At 40.4% G+C, this 26756-nt stretch overlaps 1 protein-coding gene and 1 pseudogene across 1 annotated transcript; one reads left to right on the top strand and one right to left on the bottom strand.

Moving 5' to 3' along the window:
• Window positions 1-12249: 12249 nt before the first annotated feature.
• Window positions 12250-18789, bottom strand: LOC124087150 (high mobility group protein B1-like; annotated as a pseudogene).
• Window positions 18790-20079: 1290 nt separating this feature from the next.
• LOC124087151 (securin-like) lies at window positions 20080-20460 on the top strand. Its single transcript, XM_046435883.1, has one exon. The coding sequence runs from the start codon at window positions 20080-20082 to the stop codon at window positions 20458-20460; it is 381 nt and encodes a 126-aa protein (XP_046291839.1).
• The last annotated feature ends 6296 nt before the right edge of the window (window positions 20461-26756 follow it).

Here is a 26756-nt window from a genome sequence, read left to right on the forward strand (position 1 = left end):
GCCTGTTACTCTGAGAGAAATGTCTAAAATATTTCTGGCATGATTGAAAAAACTGGTGTTTGAAGAGGGGTATTGATATGCTCCAGTTCGGGACCCCCAAAAGACCATGATTGATGTAAGCAGCAAAGAGGTGTTTACTGCAAGCTCGCTGGGTCCTCCACGTGCACACAGCAACTGGTGATGCTGAGAGGCCCAGGGTTTGCAGCAGTTTTATACACTCTTGGGGAAGGCAGGGACTTCATTTACATCATACCATCTCTTAGCAAATCATCACACACTGCGGGAAAATCATAAAACAACTCTAAAATATGATTAGCACATATACTGGCGGAAACAAGTTGGGCAAGGGTGATTGGTTAGTACAAGAGGGGGATTCCTTTGAACTAATTGGTTTAAGCCCACCAGGAGAGTATGTGCTGAACTACATGGTTTCCCAATATGTTATCAACCACCATAAACTACTGGGAGGGTCATCTGGCATCCCAGGTATTTTCCCTGTCTCATGCTGATTGGTGGTTGCTAAGAGGTTGCTATGGGTCCTCACCTAGCCTGACTGAGTCAGGGACACCTGGGGCAGCAGCTCTCTCCTGTTATTTGTAGATAAACAACTCAGCAGGATGGGAAAGTGCTTAGGAGTGCTCTGTGGGTTTTTCCAAGGACAAGGGTCAAGCCCCCTTCTTTGGACAGGCTTTGCTCTGAGGTAGAGGCTGGTTTCTCAAAAATGGAGTCACATCAGTTTCTCAGTGTCTCTGCAGCTGCCTTAGTTTTGCAGTAGATCTTAACCCTGTAATGCTGGCTTTTTATTGTTTCAGGGTGTGACAGTGGTTCACTTTATGCTTTGACTATAACCCTTGCTGCTCTGCAACTTATTTTAAAAATGGACATGTTTCTTTCTCTTCCTCTACCTTCTCCTCCCTACTCTCTCCCCATCCCTAATCTCACAGGAATCAAGATTACCTTTCTTCCTCATCCTAAGCAGAGTTATCTGTCCCCAGTACACACCCACCATAGGAACAAAGTAATCCAGACCTCAGGGATGACCAGAAGAACTCACTATCTCCCAATTAACAAGTGAATGACAACTCCAACAGAGAACACGTGGAATGTAGTAGTCTTTGAATCCCCTCTTTGAAAGCTCCCTGTTCCTGCTAATGGGCAGAATCACAGCTTTTGGGACAGGAGTCCCTTGTGTTTCTCCTTTGCTAGCAAAGCAATAAACCTTTTTCTTTTTTCTCAAAAAAGATGTCCTCATTATTGGATTGACATTGGGGACAAGTGTTGGATGTGGAAAATGACCACCCCCAAAATAGTGTGGCTCGGGGAGAGGGAATGAGGAAGAAGTCAACACATTGATAACATTCATCCTTTCCCAATACATTCTTTCCCAGGGATAAGACAAGCGCTGGGCAGGAAATATCCATTAAAGCCTAGACTGGCCATCTCTGGAAAGAAGCCAAAGCATTGATTTTTCCCAAAATAAGTCCTTTCACTGTGACAGTACAATGGGATCCTGGAGGGAAAGAGATAAATACTGACCGCTGACCCCAGACCCTCCATTAGACACACTGTCAATAATTAAGTTACCTCTCAGTGTAACCTATATAAGCACGAACTCCACCTTTGGCCAGTAGATCACTTTCCACTGGGAAAGTGGGTCTTTCAGAGGCATCACCCTATTCCTGAATAAAGGCTTTTGATGATTCACGAAGTTTGCATCTGGTCCTTTTGTGCTAACAACAAGTGTTACCGCTGTTGACCGGTGACCAGTTCTTGCTTCCCCAATGTTGAAGAATAACACCAAAGAAGCACGCCGAGGCAAGGTCAGAGTAGAAATTAGAAGTTTATTAAAGGACAGCAGAAAAGACTTCTCCCGGAGGAAGAAGGGGACCCAAGAGGTGGAATCCATGGAAGTGGGGTTGTCTCTCCATTTTATAGTTTCTTTCAGTGATGGAATGTAGGTGGGAAGGCCCGAGGGGTGGGACACAGGTGGGCCAAAGAAGTAGTCTGAGCAGGAAGGACTTCATTAACACTTCTTTGGGATGGACTTTGGCCTAGGGCCTTTTCGGGACTTCATTAACATTCCATGAGTTGTTCTGTGTTTTCCCTGAGTCATTCTCCGCATGGTCTCCATTTTAGATTTCACTCGATATTAGACCCGATTTATCTAACTACACTGACTACCTAACTTTAAATCTGGCTTCACAAGGACCAAGCTTTCAGGAAAAAAAGGGCCTCTGCTTTTGTTGTTTCACAGTTTTTAACATTCTATTTTCCTCTGTTTGGCTTTTTCTTTTTTCTTTTGGTACCAGAGCTTCAATCCAGGGGCACTTAACCATTGAGCTACATTCCTAGCCTCTCCCAATCTTTAAAATTATTTATTTTGATACAGGGTCTCATTAAGATGCTGAGGCTGACCTTGAACCTGTGGTTCTTCCTCAATGTAAGGTCCTTACTTAGCATCTGGATGGCCATTTTAAGAAAAATTTCACTTTCCTGCCCAAGGGCATTTCTGAGAAAGGCTCACCACTCCCTAAAACAAACCCAACCCTTCAACAACCAGATTATTTTCCACCCGAGGGCATATCACCACTCCCTCATACCAACCCCACCCTTAACCACTGGCATTAGGACCCAGTCGGGTCTAATCCCTGAGCCTGCCCCACAAAAGTCCTGAACCCCAAGCCTGTTTTGCCTCTCTCTGTCTATGGAGGGATGGCCTTTATTTGTCAGCTCTGACAAATAAACTCTCGTTTGTATCTCTGCCTGGTCTCCATCTTTCATTTGTTGATAGCCCATCTCCCAGTTCCTCGCTTTCATTTCATTGGTGCTGAAACCCCAGGATCAGTTCCCCCCCCACCTCCCGTGCCCCTGCCCCTGCTCCCCTCTTCAAGGATCACTGAACATCATTGGGCTCCGATCTGAATTCCATCATGAATGCCCTCCATTCTACCAAATGCCCTCTCTGTACCCACCACCAGATATTTCAGGTAAGACCCCTGTCTCCCATTGACCTAAATGACCTACAGGTCCTGGGAAGTGACCATCAATAATCCAGCAGTCCCAGGGTTACCGTGTAGTCGGGGGACATCCCCAGCCACAGCTTTTCACAGCTATGGCTAATCCCTACTGTCCTCTGGGTCAATAGGTGGGTTTTGAGAAAAACCACTGAAGGTGATTGGTAGATGTTCCTGGTGAGACTACCTCTCGCCTTAGGTTAATCTCTACAGCTTCTGCCCCTACATAGTCTCAGCTAGATGCCCAAGTGCCTCTATAGGCCCTGGCCCTGATGCTTACCCAGCAGTGGTAATGACCCCCTGAGCATAACAGTCCTTTCAACTGGGTGATACTAGAGACTGGAGGACATCCCACTAACCTCACTTCCTATGTCTCACCATGGGCGGTTCCTCATCCATTCCCTCCCATAGTCCTCTAGGCTGCCTCCTGGCTAACCTAGGGTCTCTCTCTCTCACCCTGGATCTAAACTACCCCAAACTTAGCCATTTGTGCAACTGGATCTGGCTCAATATCCTTCGGACTCTAAATGGTTGCTTAATGACACTCTAGATCCCAATATTATCAGGGATCTTTTCAACTATTGTGAGCATTCAGGAAAATGGAAAGAGAGATCATACATTAAGGCCTTCTCCTCTCTATGTTGTAAGCCCTCTATGCAACTCTTGTCTCTCCACACAAGTCCTCTTAGCTCTCACCTCCCCTATGACTGCTTCCAAAGGGACAGAAGATCCTACCCAGGACTCCTCCTTTTTTTTTTTTTTTGCAGAGCAGCATTAACAGGCTCCTGACAATAAACCCACTTCTTTTTTTTTTATATATTTATTTTTTAGTTCGGTGGACACAACATCTTTGTTTGTATGTGGTGCTGAGGATCGAACCCGGGCCGCAGGCATGCCAGACGAGCACGCTACCTCTTGAGCCACATCCCCAGCCCCATTAAACCCACTTCTTATTCCAGGTGTGTGTGTGATTAGTCCTATGCCACTTTTTATTGATTCCAGTGACTTGATCATGTTCTCCCATCAGCTTTGCTTTCCCCTCCAGGGATTTGAGCTGCTTTGGGATCCTGGCCTGAGAGCCCAGGACAATTACCACACACTTTCTTCCATTCACCTAACACTCTTCTTCTTTGTCCACACACCGGCCTCATTTGGGTTTCCCTGATGGAAGATCCCAGTCTTACTTTCCATACCTTTGCTCACCTTTAAATTCTGGTACTCTCCTCCCTGATCCTCAGGACTCTTCCACCTCTTCTCCTCTTACCCATTCATGATTGAAACTCTGGAGGAGTTTCTTCCACATCCCTCCCACATACAGGAAGGCTCCTTGCTCCAGGCAGCATACACTTGGTTCACAGATGGCTCCTCTGTTCTTCAGGAGGAAGTTGATCAGGCAAGGTATGTTATAGTCTCTCTAACCTCAGTTGTGGAAGCAGCTCCCCTCCCCAATAACACATCCAATCAGGAGGCTGAGCTTTTTGGCCTCATTGGAGCCTTCACTTTGGCAAAGGGAGCCTCCCTCAATGTCTACACTGACTCTAAATGCACTTTCCACATACTTCTCTCCCACTCTGCTATTTGGAAGGAGATTGATTCCTTACCACCAAGGGAACCTCAATTACTAATTCCCCCTTTACCACCAATCTCCTTTAGGCCTCAAAGCTTCCCACTGCCATTGGAACTGAAGGATGGCAGCTAAGTAACCGCCTTCTCCAGTGGGCACTTCCTTTCCTGACCTCTCTTCTTGTCATAGGCCTTTTGCTTATGCTTGCCTCCGCGTCATTAGATTTATTCAAGACCAGATTCAAAGGATCTCTAACCAAACCATGAACCAGCTTCTGTTACAGGGTTTTCAACCCCTCACCAAAATTGGGAATCAGAATCTCAGCACGTCCTGACCATCTCTATTGCCTCAATGACACCCTGCACCCCTAACAAAGGTCCAGATGTTGCCCCAGCAGGAAGAAGATTGATCTATGCCCCTGTCCCTTAAGGGTCCCAACAAACAAAAAAGTGGGGAATATAAGGTTCTTGCTTAGCATCTTGACAGCCATCTTAAGTGACAGCTGCCATTATAAGAAAAAATTCACTTTCCCCCTCCAGGGCCTTTCTGAGAAAGGCTCACCACTCCCTCAAAACCAAACCAACCCTTCACCAACTGCATTCTTTCCTGCCCAAGGTCATATCACCACTCCCTCATACCAACCCCACCCTTAACCACAGCATTAAGACCCACCTATTTTGCCTCTTTCCATCTATGGAGAGATGGCCTTCATTGGTCAGCTCTGACAAATAAACTCGCATGTGTATCTCTCCCTGCTCTCTGACTTTCACTTCTCCTTCATGCTGGGAGCCATTAGCCAAGTAGGTATGACAATTTCCTCGCCAGCGTACCCCATGTTGCTGACATGTTGCAGTGACATTGAATGTAAGTGACCTTGCTCAAGGACCAAGGCAGATTAGGGTGTTCCCGGTTTTAAGATAATCTTGTTTAGGGCGTTCCCAGTTTAGGTTCCAGGTTTAAGGTTTAAGATTATTCCTGCTGGGAATAGGGTGTATCCTGCTGCCTGAGTTCCCCTTGAGTTCTCACGGGATTCAGACAGTATATTTTGGAGATAGAAGCCCAGTGGAGGTGAATTTGGGAGAGAAGGTGGATTTTGGGAAGAGAACGTGGATTTCCCCAGAACGTGATTGTAGACGGCTGGTGTGAGTTCGGGAAAAAAGAGTTGCTGTTTGAATCTACAAGCTGTGTGGTGGCTCGTGATTGTGTGCCCAGCCAGACTGTGGCACCTTCATCCATCTCTGGGTTCCTGCTTTCCTTTCACTCAGCCCCCTGAGTCACTGGGATTATAGGCATGTGCCACCATGCCCAGCAAGTTGGGCTTTTTCTCTGTTCAAATCTCACATCTTTCAACATAAAAGAACAACTCTTGCTTTAAAGGAAATAAGAAGAAAAAAAAAGAGAGAAAAAAAAAAACAAAACAAAACAAAAAAATAAAGGAAATAAGAAATAGTTTTCTTATTCTGAGCCAAATATGAGTGATCATGGCCTCGGAACTTTTATTCAAATTACCTTGCATGATGTGTTGCAATGCAGAAGAGATTACAGGAACTTTTATAGCCACAAAATAAAAGAAAGTCATAAACATTTCCCTGTTATGTTGGTGTGAGTTTCAGGTAAGCAGGTTACAGCAAAGGATAGAAATGTCTTTTATGGTTTTGAGGTGTTACAACATTCTTAGCCTTAGGGATGGTGGAGGTTGGAAGTCTGCTAGGTTTAGTAATACATTTTGAGAAGTTTATCTATTAGTGAGGGGAAAGCTAGGTCAGAAAGAAACATTAAGGTCATTGGCTAGTAAAGGGTCTGGAATAGCCCAACGTAATCTTTTTGTTTTCTTTCAGTAGTGTATGTGGAGGGGTGAAACCCAGGGCCTGCACTCCCTGCCGCAGTCTGGCTTGGCACAAAATAACCGAGAGCCACCATACCTTGTAGATTCAAACAGCAACTCTTTATTCTCGAACTGTCACCGGCACTCTACACGAACGTTCTGGGAAAAATCCACACACTCCACCGGGCTCTGCATACAAAATACTCTCTGATTCCCGCGAGAACTCAATGGGAACTCAAGGAGCAGGCAGGAGCCTGAGGCAGCAGGATACTCCCTATTCCCAGCAGGATACACCCTAAACCTGGACCCACCCTAATCCAGCAGGATCCTCCCTAAACCCGGATCCACCCTGGTCCTTGAGCAGGGTCGCCTTTCTCAAACATTCATGCAATGTCACTGCAAATGACCTGGGTCCAAGGCAAGCCCATTTCCACAATGGAGAGTCCTCCCTCTAAGCAACATTGGGTAGGCTGACAAAGAAATTGCCATGCATCATTCCTACTTGGCTATGGCTCTCAGCAACTCCCCAGTCAAGCACTCTGCCATTGAGTCATATCCACAGCCCTAGCCCATGGTGATTTTGCTTATGACCTGTAATTCTCCATCTCTCCAAATCCCAATGCTCTAGTCAATCAAAATGAATCTGCAGGATCTTTAATGTAGATGCAGTTTCTTCAGAGAACTTCAGTTCAGAGATCAAATGTCATTTTCTCAAAAACCACTAACAAAGTCATCTAAAGTAACCTCATGCTGCTTTATATCATAGAAGAAATTATTTTCTTCTTGGCCACATCTATAATCACATTTATTTACACATACATACAATTACATATTAAATATGTAATTATTTACTCATATGTTTATTATTTAGCTGCATTACCTACCTCTATCCCAAATGTCAACCCCATCAGGGCAGGGACCTTGTTAGTCTCATTTACCAATGTATTCCATTCAACTGGAACAATGCTTCACACATAGTAAGGAATTAATAAATGTTTGTAAAATTACTCTTCTTACTTTTTTCCCTTTAGTAACATTGACTTTGAGTTCTAAAAAAAGTGCTTTAAGAATTTTTCCCTTAGTACTTTAGCATATGCTGTCTACTCTGTTCAGAAAGCTCCCTGCTGTCACTCCCTGCTTAGTTAAGAGCTACCTGTTTTTCAGGTCTCAGCATACATGTTACTTCTTGAGCTTTAGTATCCTTTATATTCTAGACAAGGTAAAGTCATTGTTATATAATCATCTGACACCCATATTTTCCTTTATAGTACTTGTGAAAATTTGAAATTATATTTATTTGTTGGTCTAGATCTTTGAGATTAGCAAATTATGGCCCATTGGCCAAGTCCAACCTACCACCTGATAAGAAAATAAGGTTTTATTGAAAATAGCAACACCCCTTCATTTATGCACTGTGTGCATACCTCCTGAAGTGTTTACTAGATATTTGCTTTTTGTAGAAAAAGTTTGCTGCTCCTGCCTACACTGTACCATCTACTAGGGCAAGGATACTGCTTTGCTTGTCTCTTCCCAGCACACTACTAAAAACTAAAGGACTCTAGTAAAAACTAGTTAAATAAATAGATGATGATCAGTTCGATAGTACTTTCCATGTTTTATCAATGACAACTCTATGAGAAAAGTTGTATTAATTTCAATTTACAGATGAGGAAACTGAGGCTCAAAGCCACCTAGTGTATTGCACTGAGGTCACAGTTGATAAGCTGCAAACTGATACATAAACCTAGGTTTTTAAAATGTATATTCTTTAAATTTTATTTAGTCGGGCACAGTGGCCCACACCTGTAATCAGAGGCTCATCCAGAGGCTGAGGCAGGAGGATTGCAAATTCAAAGCCAGCCTCATCAATTTAGCAAGGCCCTAAGCAACCCAGTGAGACCCCATGTCTAAATAAAATACAAAATAGAGCTGGGGATGTGGCTCAGTGGTCAAGTGCCTCTAAGTTCAATTCCAATACCCCCCCCCTAAAAAAAATTATTTAGAATAACTTAATTGAAATTAAAACTAGTCAGTGAAAGTAACAAATAGCTTATCATCACATAAATTGCTAATAAATTACTAAATTAAAATATTAACTTTACAGTGGAAATGTAACGGGTTCACTTGATGCTTTGAGTATACCCCTTGTGGCTTTGAAACTTACATATTTTTTCTTTTACCCAACCTTCTTCTCCCTGAACTAGTCCTTCCTGATCTCTCCTCTCTGATCTCATTTTCTCTGAATCACCTCTTTAAAAGCACCCTGTTCCTGCTGATGGGCAGAATCATAGCTTTTGGGATAGGAGTCTCCTGTGTTTCTCCTTTGCTAGCAAAGCAATAAACAAACTGTCTTTTTCCTTTTTCTCAAAACTCTGTCTTCATTATTGGATTGGCACTGATGACAAGCACCAAGCTTTGGGCAACAGAAACATCGATTGATCAAAGTTAGTACTAACAATAATGGAATTGACATCATTTTCTTCCCATGTAATGCAATGAGGAGATCATAACATCCCTTATATAGTGTTCATGTCAAAGGTATACAATTTACACAGCTACTCAGGAGTCTGAGGTAGGAGGATTGCAGGTTTGAGGTCAGCCTGGGCAACTCAATAAGTCCCTATTTCAGAACAAAATAAAAAGGGCTGACAGTGTACGTAGCTCAGTAGTAGAGCATTTAACTAGCATGTACAAGGCCCCTGTGTCCTAAAGCACAATCTGAATCTAATCACATGGAAATCACAAACTCAAATTCAGGTACATTCTACAAAATTCAAAATGTCAAAAAAAAATTTTTTTTTTAATTTAAAAAGCCACTGTCATGAAAGGCAAACTAAGAAAGTGTTTCAGTTTAAAGGAGACAAAAAGGATATAACAGTTAAATACACTATTTCTTTCTCTATTGAGTCCTAGACCAGTGAATCCTTTTTTCTATAATGGATATTACTGGGAAAATGAGTAAATTTATTTTAGAAATTGTGGAGAAATATAAATTTGGCTACAAATCATTTTTTCTCCTCCTGAAAAGAGGGGGAATCTGTTCACCTCTTGAATGTTAGTCCAATCTTTGGCTTGATTTGTTCACTGAATTCAAAAGTGATGTTATGTGACTTCTGAATTTCACCCTAAAAAGCTCTCAAGGCTTCTGCTCTTACAGTCTCAGAAGAAAGTTGTCCTGAGATCACCACATAGGGAGCTCAGTCCAACCTATTAGAAACTGTGAACTAAAGTATTCCGAGTGACAGCAGCTGAGTCAAGTGCTAGTGAGTGAGACTAGCTTAGAGAGATGATATAGCCACACAAATGACTCCAGGCTAAGACCAGCAGAACCACCACCCAGCAGATCCCAGACCAAACTGCAATCCACAGAGTTGTGAACAGTAAGTGGACACTGCCATAGGCCATTAAGGTGGGGGGCGATTTGCTTTATAAAAAAGGTTGAAACAACACACTGAGATCAGTTGGCTCCTTGGGTAGTGGCTTACAAATTAATATTGTTATGCTCGAATTTGGGACCCCCAAAAGACTATCAGAGACCAAGATCGATGTAAGCAGCAAAGAGGTGTTTATTTCGAGCTAGCTCGGTCCTCCGCATGCACACACAGCAACTGGTGATGCTGAGAGGCCCGGAGCCCAGGATTTGCAGCAGTTTTATACACTCTTTGGGGAAGGCAGGGACTTCACATACATCATAGCATCTCTTAGCAAATCATCACACACCGCGGGAAAATCATAAAACAACTCTAAAACATGATTAGCACATTCACTGGGGGGAACAAGTTGGGTAGGGGTGATTGGTTAGTACAAGAGGGGGATTCCTTTGAACTGATTGGTTTAGGCCACCAGGGGAGTAGTGCTGAACTACATGGCTTCCCAACAGGTTATCAACCACCATAAACTACTGGGAAGGTCATTTGGCATCATCCCAGGTATTTTCCTTGTCTCATGCTGATTGGTGGCTGCTAGGGGATTGCTATGGGTCCTCACCTAGCCTAACTGAGTCAGGGACACCTGGCGCCACAGATCTCTCCTATTATCTACAGACAAACAACTCAGCAGGGTGGGTATGTGCCTAGGAGTGCTCTGTGGGTCTTTCCAAGGACAAGGATCACCCCCCTTCCTTGGACAGGCTTTGCTCTGAGGTTGAGGCTGGTTTTTCAGTACTTGCCTAGCATGCACAAGGCCCTGGTTTTGATCCCCAATACTCTCTGCAAAAAAAAAAAAATTGTTATTTTTTTGTGTGTGGTCCCCAGGTCCCAGATGTGGAAATATAAAGTTTATAATAAATCTAAAATTGATCAGACTCTATGAATACCATGATAACTGAAACTCAGAAGAAATTACAAGTAAACCAGGACATCTACCAAAAAAATTTATATGAAAATTATATTCTTGTCTTTTGATTGGGTAACCAAGAAGTTTTAAATAACTAGATGTTTATTCAGAGGAGACTGGAATGAGAACAACAGGAAGTATACATTTTTTTTAAAAGATTTTTTTTAGTTGTCAGTGGACCTTTATTTTATTTTATTTATTTGTGGTGCTAAGAATCAAACCCAGTGCCTCACACATGCTAGGCAAGCGCTCTACCACTGAGATACATCCCCAGCCTGGAAGTATACAATTTTAGGAAATATATTTTTTTTTCTAAGCCAAGTATGGTGGCACATACTTTTGATTCCAGCAAGACTGAGGCAGAAGGATTGCAAATTTGAGGCCAGTCTCAGCAACTTAGTGAGACCCTGTCCCCCAATTTTTTTTAAAAAGGTTGGGGCTGGGGCTGGGGTTGGGGCTCAGTGGTAGAGTGCTTGCCTAGTATGTGTGAGGCCCTGGGTTTGATCCTCAGCACCACATATAAATAAATAAAATAAAGGTATTGTGTCCAACCACAACTAAAAAATAAATATATATATATATATATTTTTTTTTAGAGAGAGAGAGAGAGAGAGAGAGAGAATTTTTTTAATATTTATTTTTTAGTTATCGGCGGACACAACATCTTTATTTTGTATGTGGTGCTGAGGACCGAACCTGGGCCGCACGCATGCAAGGCAAGCGCGCTACCGCTTGAGCCACATCCCCAGCCCTAAAAAATAAATATTTTTTTTTTAAAAAAAGCGTTGGGGATGTGGCTGAATGGTTATGCACCTGTAGTTTCAATCCCCAGTACAGAAAAGGAAGAAAGGAAGGAAAGATTTTTTTTCCAAGCTATAATGAAGTAAATCATCTTTATCCTACAATAGTAGACAACTATGGAACAATAAGAGCATTCGTATCCATCATACTTGATTTCTCTGGACTTTGAATAGTGCAAGGTAATCGGTGCCAAAAAATTATTCTCTTTCTATCCTTTATTTACCTCTTCTGATCTTTGCTTTCATTGTAAAATTTCTTTGGACCATGTGAAATTGATACATTAAAAAACTCAACTGATATGTTGGGTTCAATTGCATACTAATCTTTTTTCCTTGGTAACACACTCTAGTCACCCCAATGGGTCTTGGTTGTTTTCAGATTTCATAAGCATTTGTCTTTGGAATTTGTTAATGGTGATTTATGCTATACATAATTTTTGTTTAGAAGCCAAATTTATCATTAAAAACAAAAAAATAAATAAGTAAAAATAAAAAATAAAAACTGTGGACTGTGGGTTGGGGATAGAACTCAGTGGTAGAGTGCTTGCCTAAGTGTGAGGCTCTGGGTTCAATCTCAGTATTGGAAAAAAAAAATTCTCTTCTGGGTTTTGTATCAAGACTGGAAGGCTGAGGATGTCAGAGGTCTGTTTCTGGCTTTTGAAAATGCATTTTCAAAGAAAATCTTATATCCCAGGATCAAAATTGTAGGAGTTAGCTAGTTGCCCTCTCAACAAAACCCATACTACAATAGTAAATAGAAATCTTTTTTTTTAGCCTTCTTCTTCTTTTTTTTATTGGTTGTTCAAAACATTACAAAGCTCTTGACATATCATATTTCATACATTAGATTCAAGTTGGTTATGAACTCCCAATTTTACCCCAAATACAGATTGCAGAATCACATCAGTTACACATCCACATTTTTACATAATGCCCTATTAGTAACTGTTGTATTCTTCTACCTTTCCTATCCTCTACTATCCCCCCTCCCCTGCCCTCCCATCTTCTCTCTCTACCCCATCTACTGTAATTCATTTCTCTCCTTGTTTATTTTCTCATTCTCCTCACAACCTCTTATATGTAACTTTGTATAACAATGAGGGTCTCCCTCCATTACCATGCAATTTCCCTTTTCTCTCCCTTTCCCTCCCACCTCATGTATCTGTTTAATGTTAATCTTTTCTTCCTGCTCTTCCTCCCTGCTCTGTTCTTAGTTGCTCTCATTATATCAAAGAAGACATTTGGTATTTGTTTTTTAGGGTTTGGCTAGCTTCACTAAGCATAATCTGCTCTAGTGCCATCCATTTCCCTGCAAATTCCATGATTTTGTCATTTTTTAGTGCTGCGTAATACTCCATGGTGTATAAATGCCACATTTTTTTTATCCATTCATCTATTGAAGGGCATCTGGGTTGGTTCCACAGTCTAGCAATTGTGAATTGTGCTGCTATGAACATCGATGTAGCAGTATCCCTGTAGTACGTTCTTTTAAGGTCTTCAGGGAATAGTCCGAGAAGGGCAATAGCTGGGTCAAATGGTGGTTCCATTCCCAGCTTTCCCAGGAATCTCCATACTGCTTTCTAAATTGGCCGCACCAGTTTGCAGTCCCACCAGCAATGTACAAGAGTACCCTTTTCCCCACATCCTCTCCAGCACTTGCTGTTGTTTGACTTCATAATGGCTGCCAATCTTACTGGAGTGAGATGGTATCTTAGGGTGGTTTTGATTTGCATTTCTCCGACTGCTAGAGATGGTGAGCATTTTTTCATGTACTTGTTGATTGATTGTATGTCCTCCTCTGAGAAGTGTCTGTTCAGGTCTTTGGCCCATTTGTTGATTGGGTTATTTGTTTTCTTATTGTTTAATTTTTTGAGTTCTTTGTATACTCTGGATATTAGGGCTCTATCTGAAGTGTGAGGAGTAAAAATTTGTTCCCATGATGTAGGCTCCCTATTTACCTCTCTTATTGTTTCTCTTGCTGAGAAAAAACTTTTCAGTTTAAGTAAGTCCCATTTGTTGATTCTTGTTATTAACTTTTGTGCTATGGGTGTCCTATTAAGGAATTTGGAGCCCGACCCCACAATATGTAGATCGGAGCCAACTTTTTCTTCTATCAGGCGCCAAGTCTCTGATTTGATATCTAGCTCCTTGATCCACTTTGAGTTAATTTTTGTGCATGGCGAGAGGAGGGGATTCAGTTTCATTTTGTTGCATATGGATTTCCAGTTTTCCCAACACCATTTGTTGAAGATGCTATCCTTCCTCCATTGCATGCTTTTAGCTCCTTTATCAAATATAAGATAGTTGTAGCTTTGTGGATTAGTCTCTGTGTCCTCTATTCTGTACCATTGGTCCACCCGCCTGTTTTGGTACCAGTACCATGCTGTTTTTGTTACCATTGCTCTGTAATATAGTTTTAAATCTGGTATCGCTATACCGCCTGATTCACACTTCCTGCTTAGAAGTGCTTTTGCTATTCTGGGTCTTTTATTTTTCCATATGAATTTCATGATTGCTTTATCTATTTCTACAAGAAATGCCGTTGGGGAGAGAAATCTTAAAGAGAGTAAGAAGCAAGAGGGCTGAGCATATAGCTCAGTGGTAGAGCACAGACTTAGCATGTGTGAGGCTCTTAGTGTATTTCTCAGTGCCACCAAAAAAAAAATTAAATTAAATTAATTAAATAACAAATAAGATAACACTAAGAGACAAAAAACACCAAGAAAAACAGTGCTCCTCACTCCTGATCTGTAAAAACAATTTCCTGGTTCACATTAGAGAATTGTATCACTAGTTTTTCTGTTGATCTAACAGGCTCTAGAAATTGCTCGATTCTGTGATAAGGTTCTAAACACATGTTTGTTGTACATACAAGGGAGATTATTGTGTCCTCGGGGCAGGCTTACTTTTATATGTGAAAGAAAATGGCATAGGAGTCTTCATATCTCTCTGCTACTTATTTTAATTTCTTATTTATTTGGGTAGTCAGGAAGGAAGGCCTTTTGTAAAACGTAAATTATTTATATTTCAAATCAAATTAAAAGAAATCTGTGCATTCTAACAAAGAACCTCAACCTTTGACTCTGTTGCTACAAATATACATAGATCAACTTGAGTTCTTTTGTTTTTGCGGTGCTGGGGATGAAATCCAGACCCTCATGTATGCTAGTAGATACTCTACCACTGCACTCCATCTCCAGCCTTCAACTTAAGTTTTTAGTGTTTGGTCACAACCCAAATTTATTACCTTTAATCTCTTGTCACAACAAAGTGAAGTCAGTCTGACCTTGCAGAAATATATATGTAAATATAAAATTGTATAAAGAAGAATCTAGTGACTTAAAAGGGTATATTTGTACCTATTGCTATAAATTGTGCAGAGAGACACACTGATGATGTTTCCTTACATATTTATTAATGTGTGATCATACAGCGTAAATCATGTATGGCTATTTTTTCAGGTTCCTGAACTGGGCAGTGAAGGGATTGAGAAAAGACAAACAGACACAAAAGTAGAGAAAAGGCTGGGGCCTGGTGGTTCAGTCAATCTCTGATGGAGGAAGATGGGTAAGCTCCACACATTTATTATATAGGTTTTAACATGTTGTGATAAAGTTACTTTAAAACAAACAGAAACTAGGTCAAAGGTATGAACAGCCCAATTACAGTTACCAGCTTGCAGCCATAATTCTCCATCCCTGGTGGCCTGCATTTAAACCTTAGGTCTTGAACTGATAAATTTTGTGGTGGTGAAGGCATTGCTGAGCCTGATGTCTAACAGGGTCAAAGTGTGGGGGATTCTGCGGTAGGGCCACACCATCTGGAAACCATGGGGAAATTAAGTGTTTTGTTTATGATATTCATGATATGGATAACAGGGCATATGTCAATCAATAATAAAAGTATATGTTGCCTGAGATTGCAGGAAAATCCCCAGAAGGAGACTAAGGATATGATTAAGACATGCTGCGAGGTGTGTTTCAATATCTCTCAGGATACAAACAATAGTGTTATTTCTCAAGAAATTCACCGGGAAAAGATTGCAAATCAAGGTTCCTGAGAAAGCCTAAGCAACAAGAAATGTTTATCCCACAGTTAACAATTTACACTAAGCCCCCTATTCTAAAGCCACAACCTATGCAACAGCCTGGTTACAGAAAAAACAATTGCTGTGCCAATAGTATAAGGACCATCATATGCAGTTTACTTAATTAAAGGAAGATTATGGTATCTGCATGGAGGACAAGAGGCTAATAAAAACACATTTCCCCCACCAACCAACCCTCCTTTGCCCTACACAGGAATTTATCATGGAAATGAGAAATACATAGTTAATACTAATGGCAAATGGGTTGAGGTGCAGAGCCTTCCGTTTAGTTAAAGATTACAAAGACATAAGACTTGGTGTACTTTGACCAAGGATCAAAGAAACTCTATAAGAAAGCAATTAAATAGGTTATATGAAGAAAGGAAATTACCTTGGAGATTAAAAATAGAATAATGTAAAATTAACATAGATATATTTTAGAGGCACTTCAGAGTAATAGGCTTTCACTATTTTAAATGTGTGTTACTGGGACTTTAGATTATAAGAAAGCTTACCAATAATCATAAGTATGCTTTAAAGTTAAAAGTTAATAATAGGTCAGGAGACATGTAGTCTAGTTGCGTAGTCTAGCACCTAGTAACTGAGGTAAAAATGTAAAAGGTTAATCATGATTGGCAAAGGTTACAGGAAAATATTTTTAAAAATGTACTCAATATCTTAGATGATCAATATACATCAGAAAAGATAGTACCTCTTGGAAATTATGTAAATCAAAGAAGTTTTGGGTCTTGAGGCTATCCATTAACCATCTCAAAAAACACCTCCAAAAAAGAAGTATAAAAATAAAGGCTCCTCAAGGGGCAGCAGACCTTTTGAAGGCTGTTCCAAACTTGCAACATGTTGCCTGTCTCTTCTTCTGCTCTGCCACCATTCATCCTTCAGGACCCCCTGGATCCTTGCTAGGGCAGGACTCCTGCAGTGTGGCTGACACATAATTCCCCTTTGAATAAGGTGTCACCATAGTAAGTGGGCAATCTTCCATCAGTGCCACTGTATAAATTCCCAAGAGAGATATCACTTCTGTTTCTGGACAGTTCAAGACCCAGAATTCATTCGCTGCTCCTGACACTATATGTTCCTCATATCACTGTGATTATTAGATCTTACTCATTCATTCATTAGCATGCCAGCCAAGTATATCACAGGCCTGATTTTTTGCTTCTAGTGCTAACTAGTTAAATCAAGAGCTTGTTTATCAATGCAAGCCTTTATAATTACCAAAAGAAATCTAGGAAAAAGATAAAGGATATACCCTCTTCCCCTGTAGCACAGAGAGAAAGATCTCTGAGACACAAAACTTGCTCAAAATACATGCTTTTGTGAAATGTTAAAAGTGGTGGATATTGATAAAAATATCAACTCTTTTTCTTCTGTGCAATATGTAGAGTAGCTATGGATATTCATAACTGCTTCCAACATGTTATATTAATTATTATTATGAATTTCTTTAAAAAACAGGACTCTTATAAAACTAAGACTTAGGAACTTTGTTACCCTGTCCTTGAAAATAGTCTTTGGAGAAACGCTTGTGCTTTAAGGGGCTTGAGAATATGCTAGATTGAAGATTTGTTAGAAAGACTCATTTGACTTAGTAACAGGTTATACTCATGGCTAAAGTTTATTATAGCAAAGGACATGAAATAGGAAAGTAACCCCCCAGACCCCTCCCCCCCATGCCTGGGTGAAGAACAGAAAGGTCAAGTGCAGACTTCCAGGTCCTGCTTCCATGCACATCATGCTGAAGTGCTTTAATCTGACTACAAATTACAGGAACATAAGTGAGATTTCTCTACCCAGGTAAGCACGCTTAGGACTCAGGGTCCAGAGTACTTATAGGAATTTGTTCACACAGGCACATCCCCCCTACTGGCTCTCAGGTACAGACCTCAATCCCGAATAGTTAGGTTAAATGATGACACTCTGACACATCCTACTATAGTACCTGGGAAGCACAAAACCTTCCTCTTAACTAGTGCTTACATTCAATTAACTCCAAGAATTTAGTTTCCAGAGCTTGGTCAAGGGTTATTGTTATGGGCTGATTTTAAAAATCTTGACCAGACTTACCCCATTATGTTCAGATACTCCACCCTATGTGAAGTTGGCTCCCTTTCATATGATGCCCACATCTGCCCCCCTTGCCTCCTGACCACAGGTTTTTGGTTTGGCAGTACCAATGTTTAAAGCCATGTCTCTTCTTCCTCTCTTCTGAGAATGTGATTTCTGAGAATGTGACTGTTTTCTTTCTTTCTTTTTTAATAAAAAAATTGTATTTACTTAGAAGCATTCAGAATGTCAACAAAGCAGCTGCATTTTTTTTTTTTTTTGCAATTACAGAGTGATATTCAGTTAACAGAACAACAATTATTTCATATAAGCTGCATCAGAGAAAATGGAAGATGGAAAACTACCGTCCCCATATACAACTAATTTGTGCTGGTGCACCAACAAGAACCTGCTTCAAATTCCCATGCCAATTTACAACTCCCATACACTATTGAAAATACCACCAGGACAGGGCTTTCTAAAGACACATTAGTAGTGTGTTAACTATACAAAAAAAGACACTGTACTGTTTAAAAACAAATCTCATACAGCCTTACAGTTCAATTTTTTTGTTGTTGTTGTTTAGAAGGAGTGAATTGTATACAGAGGGGTTAAATGCTTTATAGATAAGAAAAAAAAAGCTGTGCTAAAACTAACTTATTCATCATCATCATCTTCTTCTTCTTCATCTTCATCTTTGCGAGTGTGATTCCACATCTCTCCCAGTTTCTTTGCAACATCACCAGTGGATAGGCCAGGAGGTTCTCATTTGATTTTTGGGTGATACTCAGAACAAGAAGAGACCTCCTGGGTGCATTGAGATCCTTGAACTTCTTTTTTGTTTCCCCTTTAGGAGGGATATAGGTTTTCATTTCTCTTTCACATGGGGCCTTGTTGGCCTTTGCCATGTCTTGAAATTTTCCTTTCTCTTTAGCAGACATGGTCTTCCATCACTCTGAGCACTTCTTAGAAAACTCTGAGAACTTGACAGAAGCATTTGGGTGCTTCTTCTTGTGCTTCTCCAGGCAACTTTGCACAAAGAATGCATATGATAACATTTTGCCTCTCGGTTTCTTAGGATCTCCTTTGCCCACGTTTAGTTGTTTTTAGTTGTGTCAGCTAGGCACAGAGTCTCCCAGTGCCCCCTCTGGCTCTCACTTGTCCCAGTGCTGTCTCTGTGGAGCTCAATGTGCTGCAAAGGCTGTAAAAGCAGGAGCCAGACGCAGCCTCCTTACTCTCTCCACTCTATAACATTCCTGTTTTCTTTTTTATGCGACTTGCGACTTTGTGACTTTTTTTTTGCAATCTGGTGATTTTCCTCTTTTATGAAATGTATTCTGTGATTATGATTGCTTACGATTTCTTCTTCTGTTTCTCCTTTATTTGTGGTTTTTGGCTTTATAAACCTGTCCTTATCCTCAATTGGGGTCGAGGTGTGCAGAGGCAACTTGGTTGCTGCCCCTTGACCCGTTGACGAATAAAGTCCTATGTCCTGCTTCAAGACTGACCCGGTGATTTATTTCTAAACGGGCCACAACATTATGATGACAGCAGGCACTCTTGGAAATAATTAGATGTGCTGACTCAACCCTTTCCTCAGAGCTTGCAATTCTGACTGGTTGCTTTACTTGAAAATCTCTTGCCCTGTTACTAATACTGTAATTAACATCATTGCAAATATAAATAGAATAAATTCTTGTAACATTACTTTGTAAATCAGAGGAAGATCATTCTCTTTTGTGCATAATGGGGGTGGACAGAGGAAAGAGAAATCTGTGACTACTAAATCTCTTAAGTTAACAGAGTCTAAGTTCTATCTAGTTAGAGTTAAAAACTAGCAAGAGATTCTAGCAGATATAATTTAAAAATATTTTATCATAAGAGCAATTTATTTGTGCTGTCGATGTAGCTCAGTGGTAGAGTATTGCCTAGCATGTGCAAGGCCCTGGATTAAAATCCCCCCCCCCACACACACATACATATACACATATATACACACACAAGCATGCTTATAAATTATACATGGTACAGTATAATAACAACATATTTTTGTTAGCCTAGAAATAATCAATCAAATATCCCAATGGTGGCCTTTTAAAAATATAATCATCCTTGAGCTATAATTCACATGCCATAAAATTTACACATTTAAAATGTACCATTTGTGGGCTGTGGATGTGGCTCAGGCAGTAGTGCGCTTGCCTGGCATGTGTGCGGCCGGGGTTCGATCCTCAGCACCACATACAAAGATGTTGTGTCCGCTGATAACTGAAAAATAAATATTAAAAAAATTCTCTCTCTCTCTCTCTCTTTAAAAAATAAATAAATAATAAAATAAAATAAAATGTATCATTTGTAGTAAGTGTCAGAACTTGGATTAGGAAAAGATGGTAAAGACCAATGGACCCTTCAAAAAAGATGCCAAAAAGATGACCAAGAAGACTGTTAAGACAAAAAGCTCTGGTCCTGCCTCCAATGATACCTATTCAGAAATAGAACACTTCTTTCCCTTCAATCTTTTAGATATTGAGAGTTTTGACCTGCCTGAGGAGCATCAGATTGCTCCCCTCCGCCTTCCCTTCAGTGGAGTGTCTCTCGTGATCCCTGACAAGGAGAGAGGACTTGAAAAACTGTTGCAGCCGGGCCCCCCTTCATCTGTGAAGATGCCGTCACCACCATGGGCATCTAATCTGCTGCAGTCCCCTTCAAGCATTCTGTCAACCTTGGATGTGGAATTGCCACCCTTTTGTTATGACATAGATATTTAAATTTCTTAGTGCTTTCTAGTTTGTTTGTGTTAATAAAGCATTTGTTTAACAGATTCTTAAAAAAAAGTAAAATGTACATTTGATGGGTTTCAACATATTCACAAAATTATACAACCACCACCACAATCAGTTTTAGAACATTTTCATTACCCAAAAGAGAAATTCCATACTCATTAGGAGGCATTCCATTTTTTCCCAAACTCTACAGTCCTAAACAACTGCCAATCTATTTCTGTGTGTATAGGTTTGCTTATACTAAATGTTTCATATAAACAGAGTCATATCGTATACAGTCCTTTGTGATGGGCTTCTTTTATTTAGCTACTGCTGCTTTTTTTTGGTACCAGGTATTGGATGCAGCAGGGGCTTAACCACAGAGCCACATCCCCAGCCCTTTCTAATTTGTTATTTTGAGACTAGGTCTCCCTAAGTTGTTCAGTGCCTTGCTAAGTTGCTGAGGCTGGCTTTGAACTTGCAATCCTCCTGCCTTAGCCTCCCAAACTACTGGGATTACAGATGTGCACTACAATGCCTGGCTCTCTTAGCATGTTTTCAAGGATTATTCATTCTATGTTGTAGCATCATTAGTATTTTATTTCTTCTAATTGCCAAATAATATTCCAATGTATGAATATACCACATTTTATTTAGTCATTCATTGCTTGAGGACTCTTTGGGTTTTTTTTATTTTTGTTTATGATAAATAATGCTGTGATTATTTCTGAATGTTTTCATGTGGATGTGTCTTCATTTCTCTTGGATATTATCAAGGAGTGGAATTGCTGAGTCATCTATAATTCCATGTTTAACATTTTGGGGAACTATCATACTGGTGTCCACAGAGCATTCCTGTTGGTATTATGTAAGGGTTTCTGTTTCTCCATATCATCCCCAATTCTTGTTATTTGTTTTGTCATGGTTAACAATTGCAGTGGAATTTTTCTTTTCTGCTTCTAAATATAATCCTTGATGAAAAATAATATTTATTAACTTAAGGCTCTTCTTCATTCAAAATGAGAATTAGTACTTGCTGGAATAGTTGCTTGATTATCACTCAACTTTGCCTTTATTTTTTTTTTTTTAATGGTTCTGGGGATTGAACCCAGGGCCTTGTGCATGTGAGGCAATCACTCTATCAGCTGAGCTATATCCCCAGCCCTGCTTTTCAATTTTTAGTTGGGAATATTGCATCCTATAGTTGGTAAAATAAAATTATACTTTTTTGTGGTGGGGGTGGGGTACCAAGGATTGACCTCAGGGGCACTCGACCACTGAGCCACATCCCTAGCCCTATTTTATTAGAGATAGGGTCTCACTGAGCTGCTTAATGACTCGCTAAATTGCTGAGGTTGGCTTTGAGCTCAATCCTCCTGCCTCCACCTTCTGAGCCACTGGGCTTGATTACAGGCATGCACCACTGCTTATTCTTAAATCCATCCACCAAGGAATATCGAGTTCCCCGTAACTAGATGTGTTTGTATAGAGACAGGTTGATCTGTTAGCAGAAACATTACAAAGGCAACATATATACAAGTTAGAGTAGATGGTATTTGGGGGATTTTAATACTGTCTCTAAACCAGGCACGGTAGCAGGTGCCTGTAATCCCAGTGATTCAGGGGGCTGAGACAGGAGGATCACAGGTTCAGCCTGAGAGACCCTGTGTCAAAATTAAAAATAAAAAAAACTGGGGTGCGGGGGGATATAGCTCAATGATAAAGCATGCCTGGGTTCAATACTTAGTACTAAAAGAAAAAACAAAAAGAATTGTCTCTGGCTAGGTTGTTTGCCACAAGGATTCATAAGACTCTTTATCAAGTTAAACTGACCACCAAAGTTTATTATATCAAAGTACACAGAGCAAAAGCAATAAGAAAAAGATACACTTGATGGTGTGGAGAATGGTCCAATACATATTCTGAGTCCTTCCTTACCTGAAGACACAGGAGACATGCTTTATATCTGGAAATGAACTACAGAGACATATGTGGAATGGCTCTGCTTAGGGAAGCCCATTCAGGTCTCAAGACTCTGAGCCTTTTGTTGAGAAATTGGTCACATAGACATATGCTGGTTTGCTATTAGCCACAGCAAACAAAACTCAGGATCCTAACAATGAAACCAGGTGTACATCTTCAGTTTTTTTTCTTTAGTTTTTTTAGTTATTGATGGATGTTTGTTTTATTCATTTATATGTGGTGCTGAGAATCAAACCCAGTGCTTCACACATGCTAGGCAAGCACTCTACCACTGAGCCACAACCCCAGCCCCCCATCTTTAGTTTTTTAATTTAATTTTATTTTTTGTACTAATGGGGATTGAATCCAGGACTCTACAATTGAACTACATACACCCCACTCCTTTATTTATTTAGTAGTGCTAGAGATCAAAATCAGGGTCTCATGCATGCTAGGTAGTGCTCTACTGCTGAGCTGTATCCAGCCCCTTTTTATTTATCTATTTTAATTTTGAGACAGGGTCTCATTAGGTTGCCAGGCTTATCTGGAACTTATGATCCTTCCACCTCATCATCACCAGTATCTGGGATTACAGGCACACACCACTGAGCCTGGCTTCATCATCAGTCTTAACGTTTAAGCAAAGAAAATGGACAAGCTCGTATGGCATACAGGCCCCCACTCCAGACCTGCACAACAACATCATCAATTAATGACATAGAGAACATCCTGAAGACCATATTTCCAAGGATCTGCCAAGGGTCAATCATGGATCTAGGCTGCGTTGTAGATGGGATGACTGAGCTTCTAGATCTGCTGTGTTGAACTTCCTCACAGATGATCTCTTAAAAGGAGTTTTCATTGTTATGAGGAGCCGCCTCAGAAAACACTCTAAGTCCAAATTCAAACAAAAGAGAGCTTTATTTACCTGGCCAGGGACTGTCACCCACCTGTAGAGACTAAAGCTCTGTAGGAGAACAGCAACTTCCTGGCCTGTGTCTTGAGAATTTAAGGACAAAAACCACAACCTAGTGGCTGTTTTAGCATCATATAAGCAAGCCAATCACAGAAGTTAAAACAGTAATTAATGGGACCTGTGGGCCCTAAGCAAGACTGGGATTTTCTAGTTAGCAAGAAAGTTACAGAAGCTAAAAAAAGTAGTCAGCTTGCAACTCAATTAACAGCATCCCGGTCTGAGCAGGTGTTAGACAACCATTTCCTGAATTTCAGCAGGGGCCAAATGTACTCAAACCCAGGATGTGGCTCACCATATATATCTTGAGTTGGGTACACTCAGTGGGGTTCAAAGTACAGAAAAACAATTTTTTATAAGAAAAACAACTTTCATTTCTGTTTCTCAGAAATGGGTCCTGAAGATCCCTCTTTCAGAAGCACTAACAGAAAAACTAAGGTGGATTCTAGAAGAGCTAAGATGGAGTCTCTACAGCCACACTTTTTTGTTCATATAGCCACAGTGACTCCATTCCTGCTATCCCAGTACTAGTAACTTATTTGATGCTTAATTGAAACTGCAGTTATCTCATTTACTCATCATTTTGCTACTGATATCTATAAACTTTATGTCTACACATCAAGCTAATACATTTGTTCACAACTATATTTATTTAACCTTGTCTATATCTATGTTAACCTATTAGCCTATATTTATCTATAAATATACTGGCAGACTGACTTATCACCTTTCACTGTTCTATATCTTTTTCCTGTGGCTTAAATCCTATGTCTCACAATTACATGATTTTACTACTATTACTTAGGCTTACTCCTGATGAACTTACCTATGAACTTATGTTACTGCTGTTTACTGGTGACAAGTCCTTGCTTCTCTAAATGCTGAAGTATAACACCAGAGAAGCAAGTGTAGAGTGGAAAGTAGAAGCTTTATTAAAGGACAGTAGAAAAGACTACTCCCGGAGGAAGAAAGGAACCCAAAGGTGCAACTGTGGAAGGGCAAGACTTTCCCTCTTTTATAGCTAAGGTCTACTTTCAGCTTTCCCACACTCCTGTCCTTTGTTCTCCCTTATCTTGCAGTGATGGAATGTAGGTGGGAAGGCCCAAAGGGTGGGGGACAGGTGGCCTAAGGAGTAATCTGGGATGGCTTTTAGACTAGCATCTCCTTGTTTTCTGAGAGCTGCTTCATTAACATTTGTTATGCTCGAATTCGGGACCCCCAAAAGACCACCAGAGACCAAGATCTATGTAAACAGCAAAGAGGTGTTTATTGCGAGCTAGCTCAGTCCTCCACGCACACACAGCAACTGGTGATGCTAAGAGGCCCCGAGCCCAGGGTTTGTAGCAGTTTTATACATTCTTTGTAGAAGGCAGGGATTTCACATACATCATAGCATCTCTCAGCAAATCATCACACACCGCGGGAAAATCAAATAACAACTCTAAAACATGATTAGACATTCACTGGTGGGAACAAGTTGGGTAGGGGTGATTGGTCAGTACAAAAGGGGTATTCATTTGAACTGATTGGTTTAAGCCAAGAGGGGTGTTTGTGCTGAACTACATGGTTTCCCAACATGTTATCAACCACCATAAACTACTGGGAGGGTCATCTGGCATCCCAGGTATTTCCCTGTCTCATGCTGATTGGTGGCTGCTATGGATCCCCCACCTAGCCTGACTGAGTCAGGGACACCTGGCACAGCAGACCTCTCCTGTTATTTGTAGATAAACCACTTAGCAGGGTGAGAATGTGCCTAGAAGTGCTCTGTGGGTTTTGCCAAGGACAAAGGTGATGTCCCTTCCTTGGACAGGCTTTGCTCTGAGGTAGAGGCTGGTTTTTCACATTTCCTTGGGATGGGCTCAGGGCCTTGGGGACATTTTCAATTCCCCCAAGTGCTCTGGTTTTCTGGACTCCATTTTCTATCATGGCCTCCATTCTTGATTTTACTCAATATTAGACCAGATTAACCTAACTACACTAACTACCTATGTCTTACTGTTGCTTATCTATGTTTTCTTACCTTATTCCTATAGTCTATAACCTATGCATATGACTTATTGATTATCTATGGTATCTTACCTTATACCTATAATCTATAACCTATGTCTATGACTTATCGATCACACAACAACATCATTATTCCAGAAAATCATTTCTTAACAAGATTTGCACACTCAAGTTCAATCTTCCTAAAGATTAAAATCAAATTTAATGTAGAGAAAACTCAGATCACAAAGGAAATCTTAAGGAGGTGAATACAATCAATCATAAAATATATCACATAAATATAAAAAGTTACACAGCAATTTTAACCTAATAATAACATAGATATAAATATTGTGGTATTTCATTATAAGTTGGGAGATGATATCTGTTGTATCTACTAGAGCAGGAAGCCTAACTTCTATGTGGGGATGACCTGAAAGAAGCCTTATTAGGACCCAGAACCTAAGTATCAAGGAATAAAAGACATTAATATATAATCAGCATGGAAAACTGAAACTACAGATATTAAAAAGTTAAATATGGGCTGAACTTCAAGGTTACACTTGTCCTTTTAGGAAATGGAAATATAAATAGCTGAAAGTAGAACTACAGTGTAAATGAAGAAATAAAAATGCTTAGAAGACGGAAAAGGCAAAGGCAGAAAGAGAAAATGCCAACAAATATTGCTTTTTCTCCCCCTAAAATGCATCATGAATTAAGAGTGCTTAATCTAAGTCATGAACAAGTCATCTCCACGTGAGCATGAGTTCCCTGTGTTTAGATGTCCAAATCTGTGCAAAACCCCTCAGTTTATTGACTTTGATATCAGAGACTTTTTTTTCTTCAATATTTATTTATTTATTTTTAGTTGTAGTTGGACACAATACCTTTATTTCATTTGTTTTTATGTGGCGCTGAGGATCAAACCCAGTGCCTCACATGTGCAAGGCAGGTGCTCTACCACTGAACTACAATCCCCATACCAAAGACTCTTAAAGGAAAGATCATTTATAGGGACTGTGTGGACAACGGGTCTATTTTTAGCTGAACTGGAAACACTCTTTGAGGAAACTTGGCTGTATAGTTTTAGATCAGGACCAATATAACGGCAATGGAATTTATGATGTGCTGTTTAAAATATGAATCTCCCCTGTCAAGTCCAAGGTCAGTTTGTTATTGATGGCTTCAACTGGCCTAACCAGTTAGATTACCTGGCTTGATTCTGAGACCAGAAGGACACAATATCCTGCTGGAAAACTTCTGCTTCAGCTTCTCCTGAAGTCAAGCTGCCTTGCACATATCTCGATGGTTCAGTCTGATAATGGAGTCACACCCACAGTGAAAGAAGGACCTAGGGAACTTGTGTTTGTTGTTTTCT

The sequence above is a fragment of the Marmota monax genome, unplaced genomic scaffold (genome assembly GCF_021218885.2).
Source record: "Marmota monax isolate L192 unplaced genomic scaffold, Marmota_monax_Labrador192_F-V1.1 WCK01_AAM20220418_F8-fsc00012, whole genome shotgun sequence".
Taxonomy (NCBI): domain Eukaryota; kingdom Metazoa; phylum Chordata; class Mammalia; order Rodentia; family Sciuridae; genus Marmota; species Marmota monax.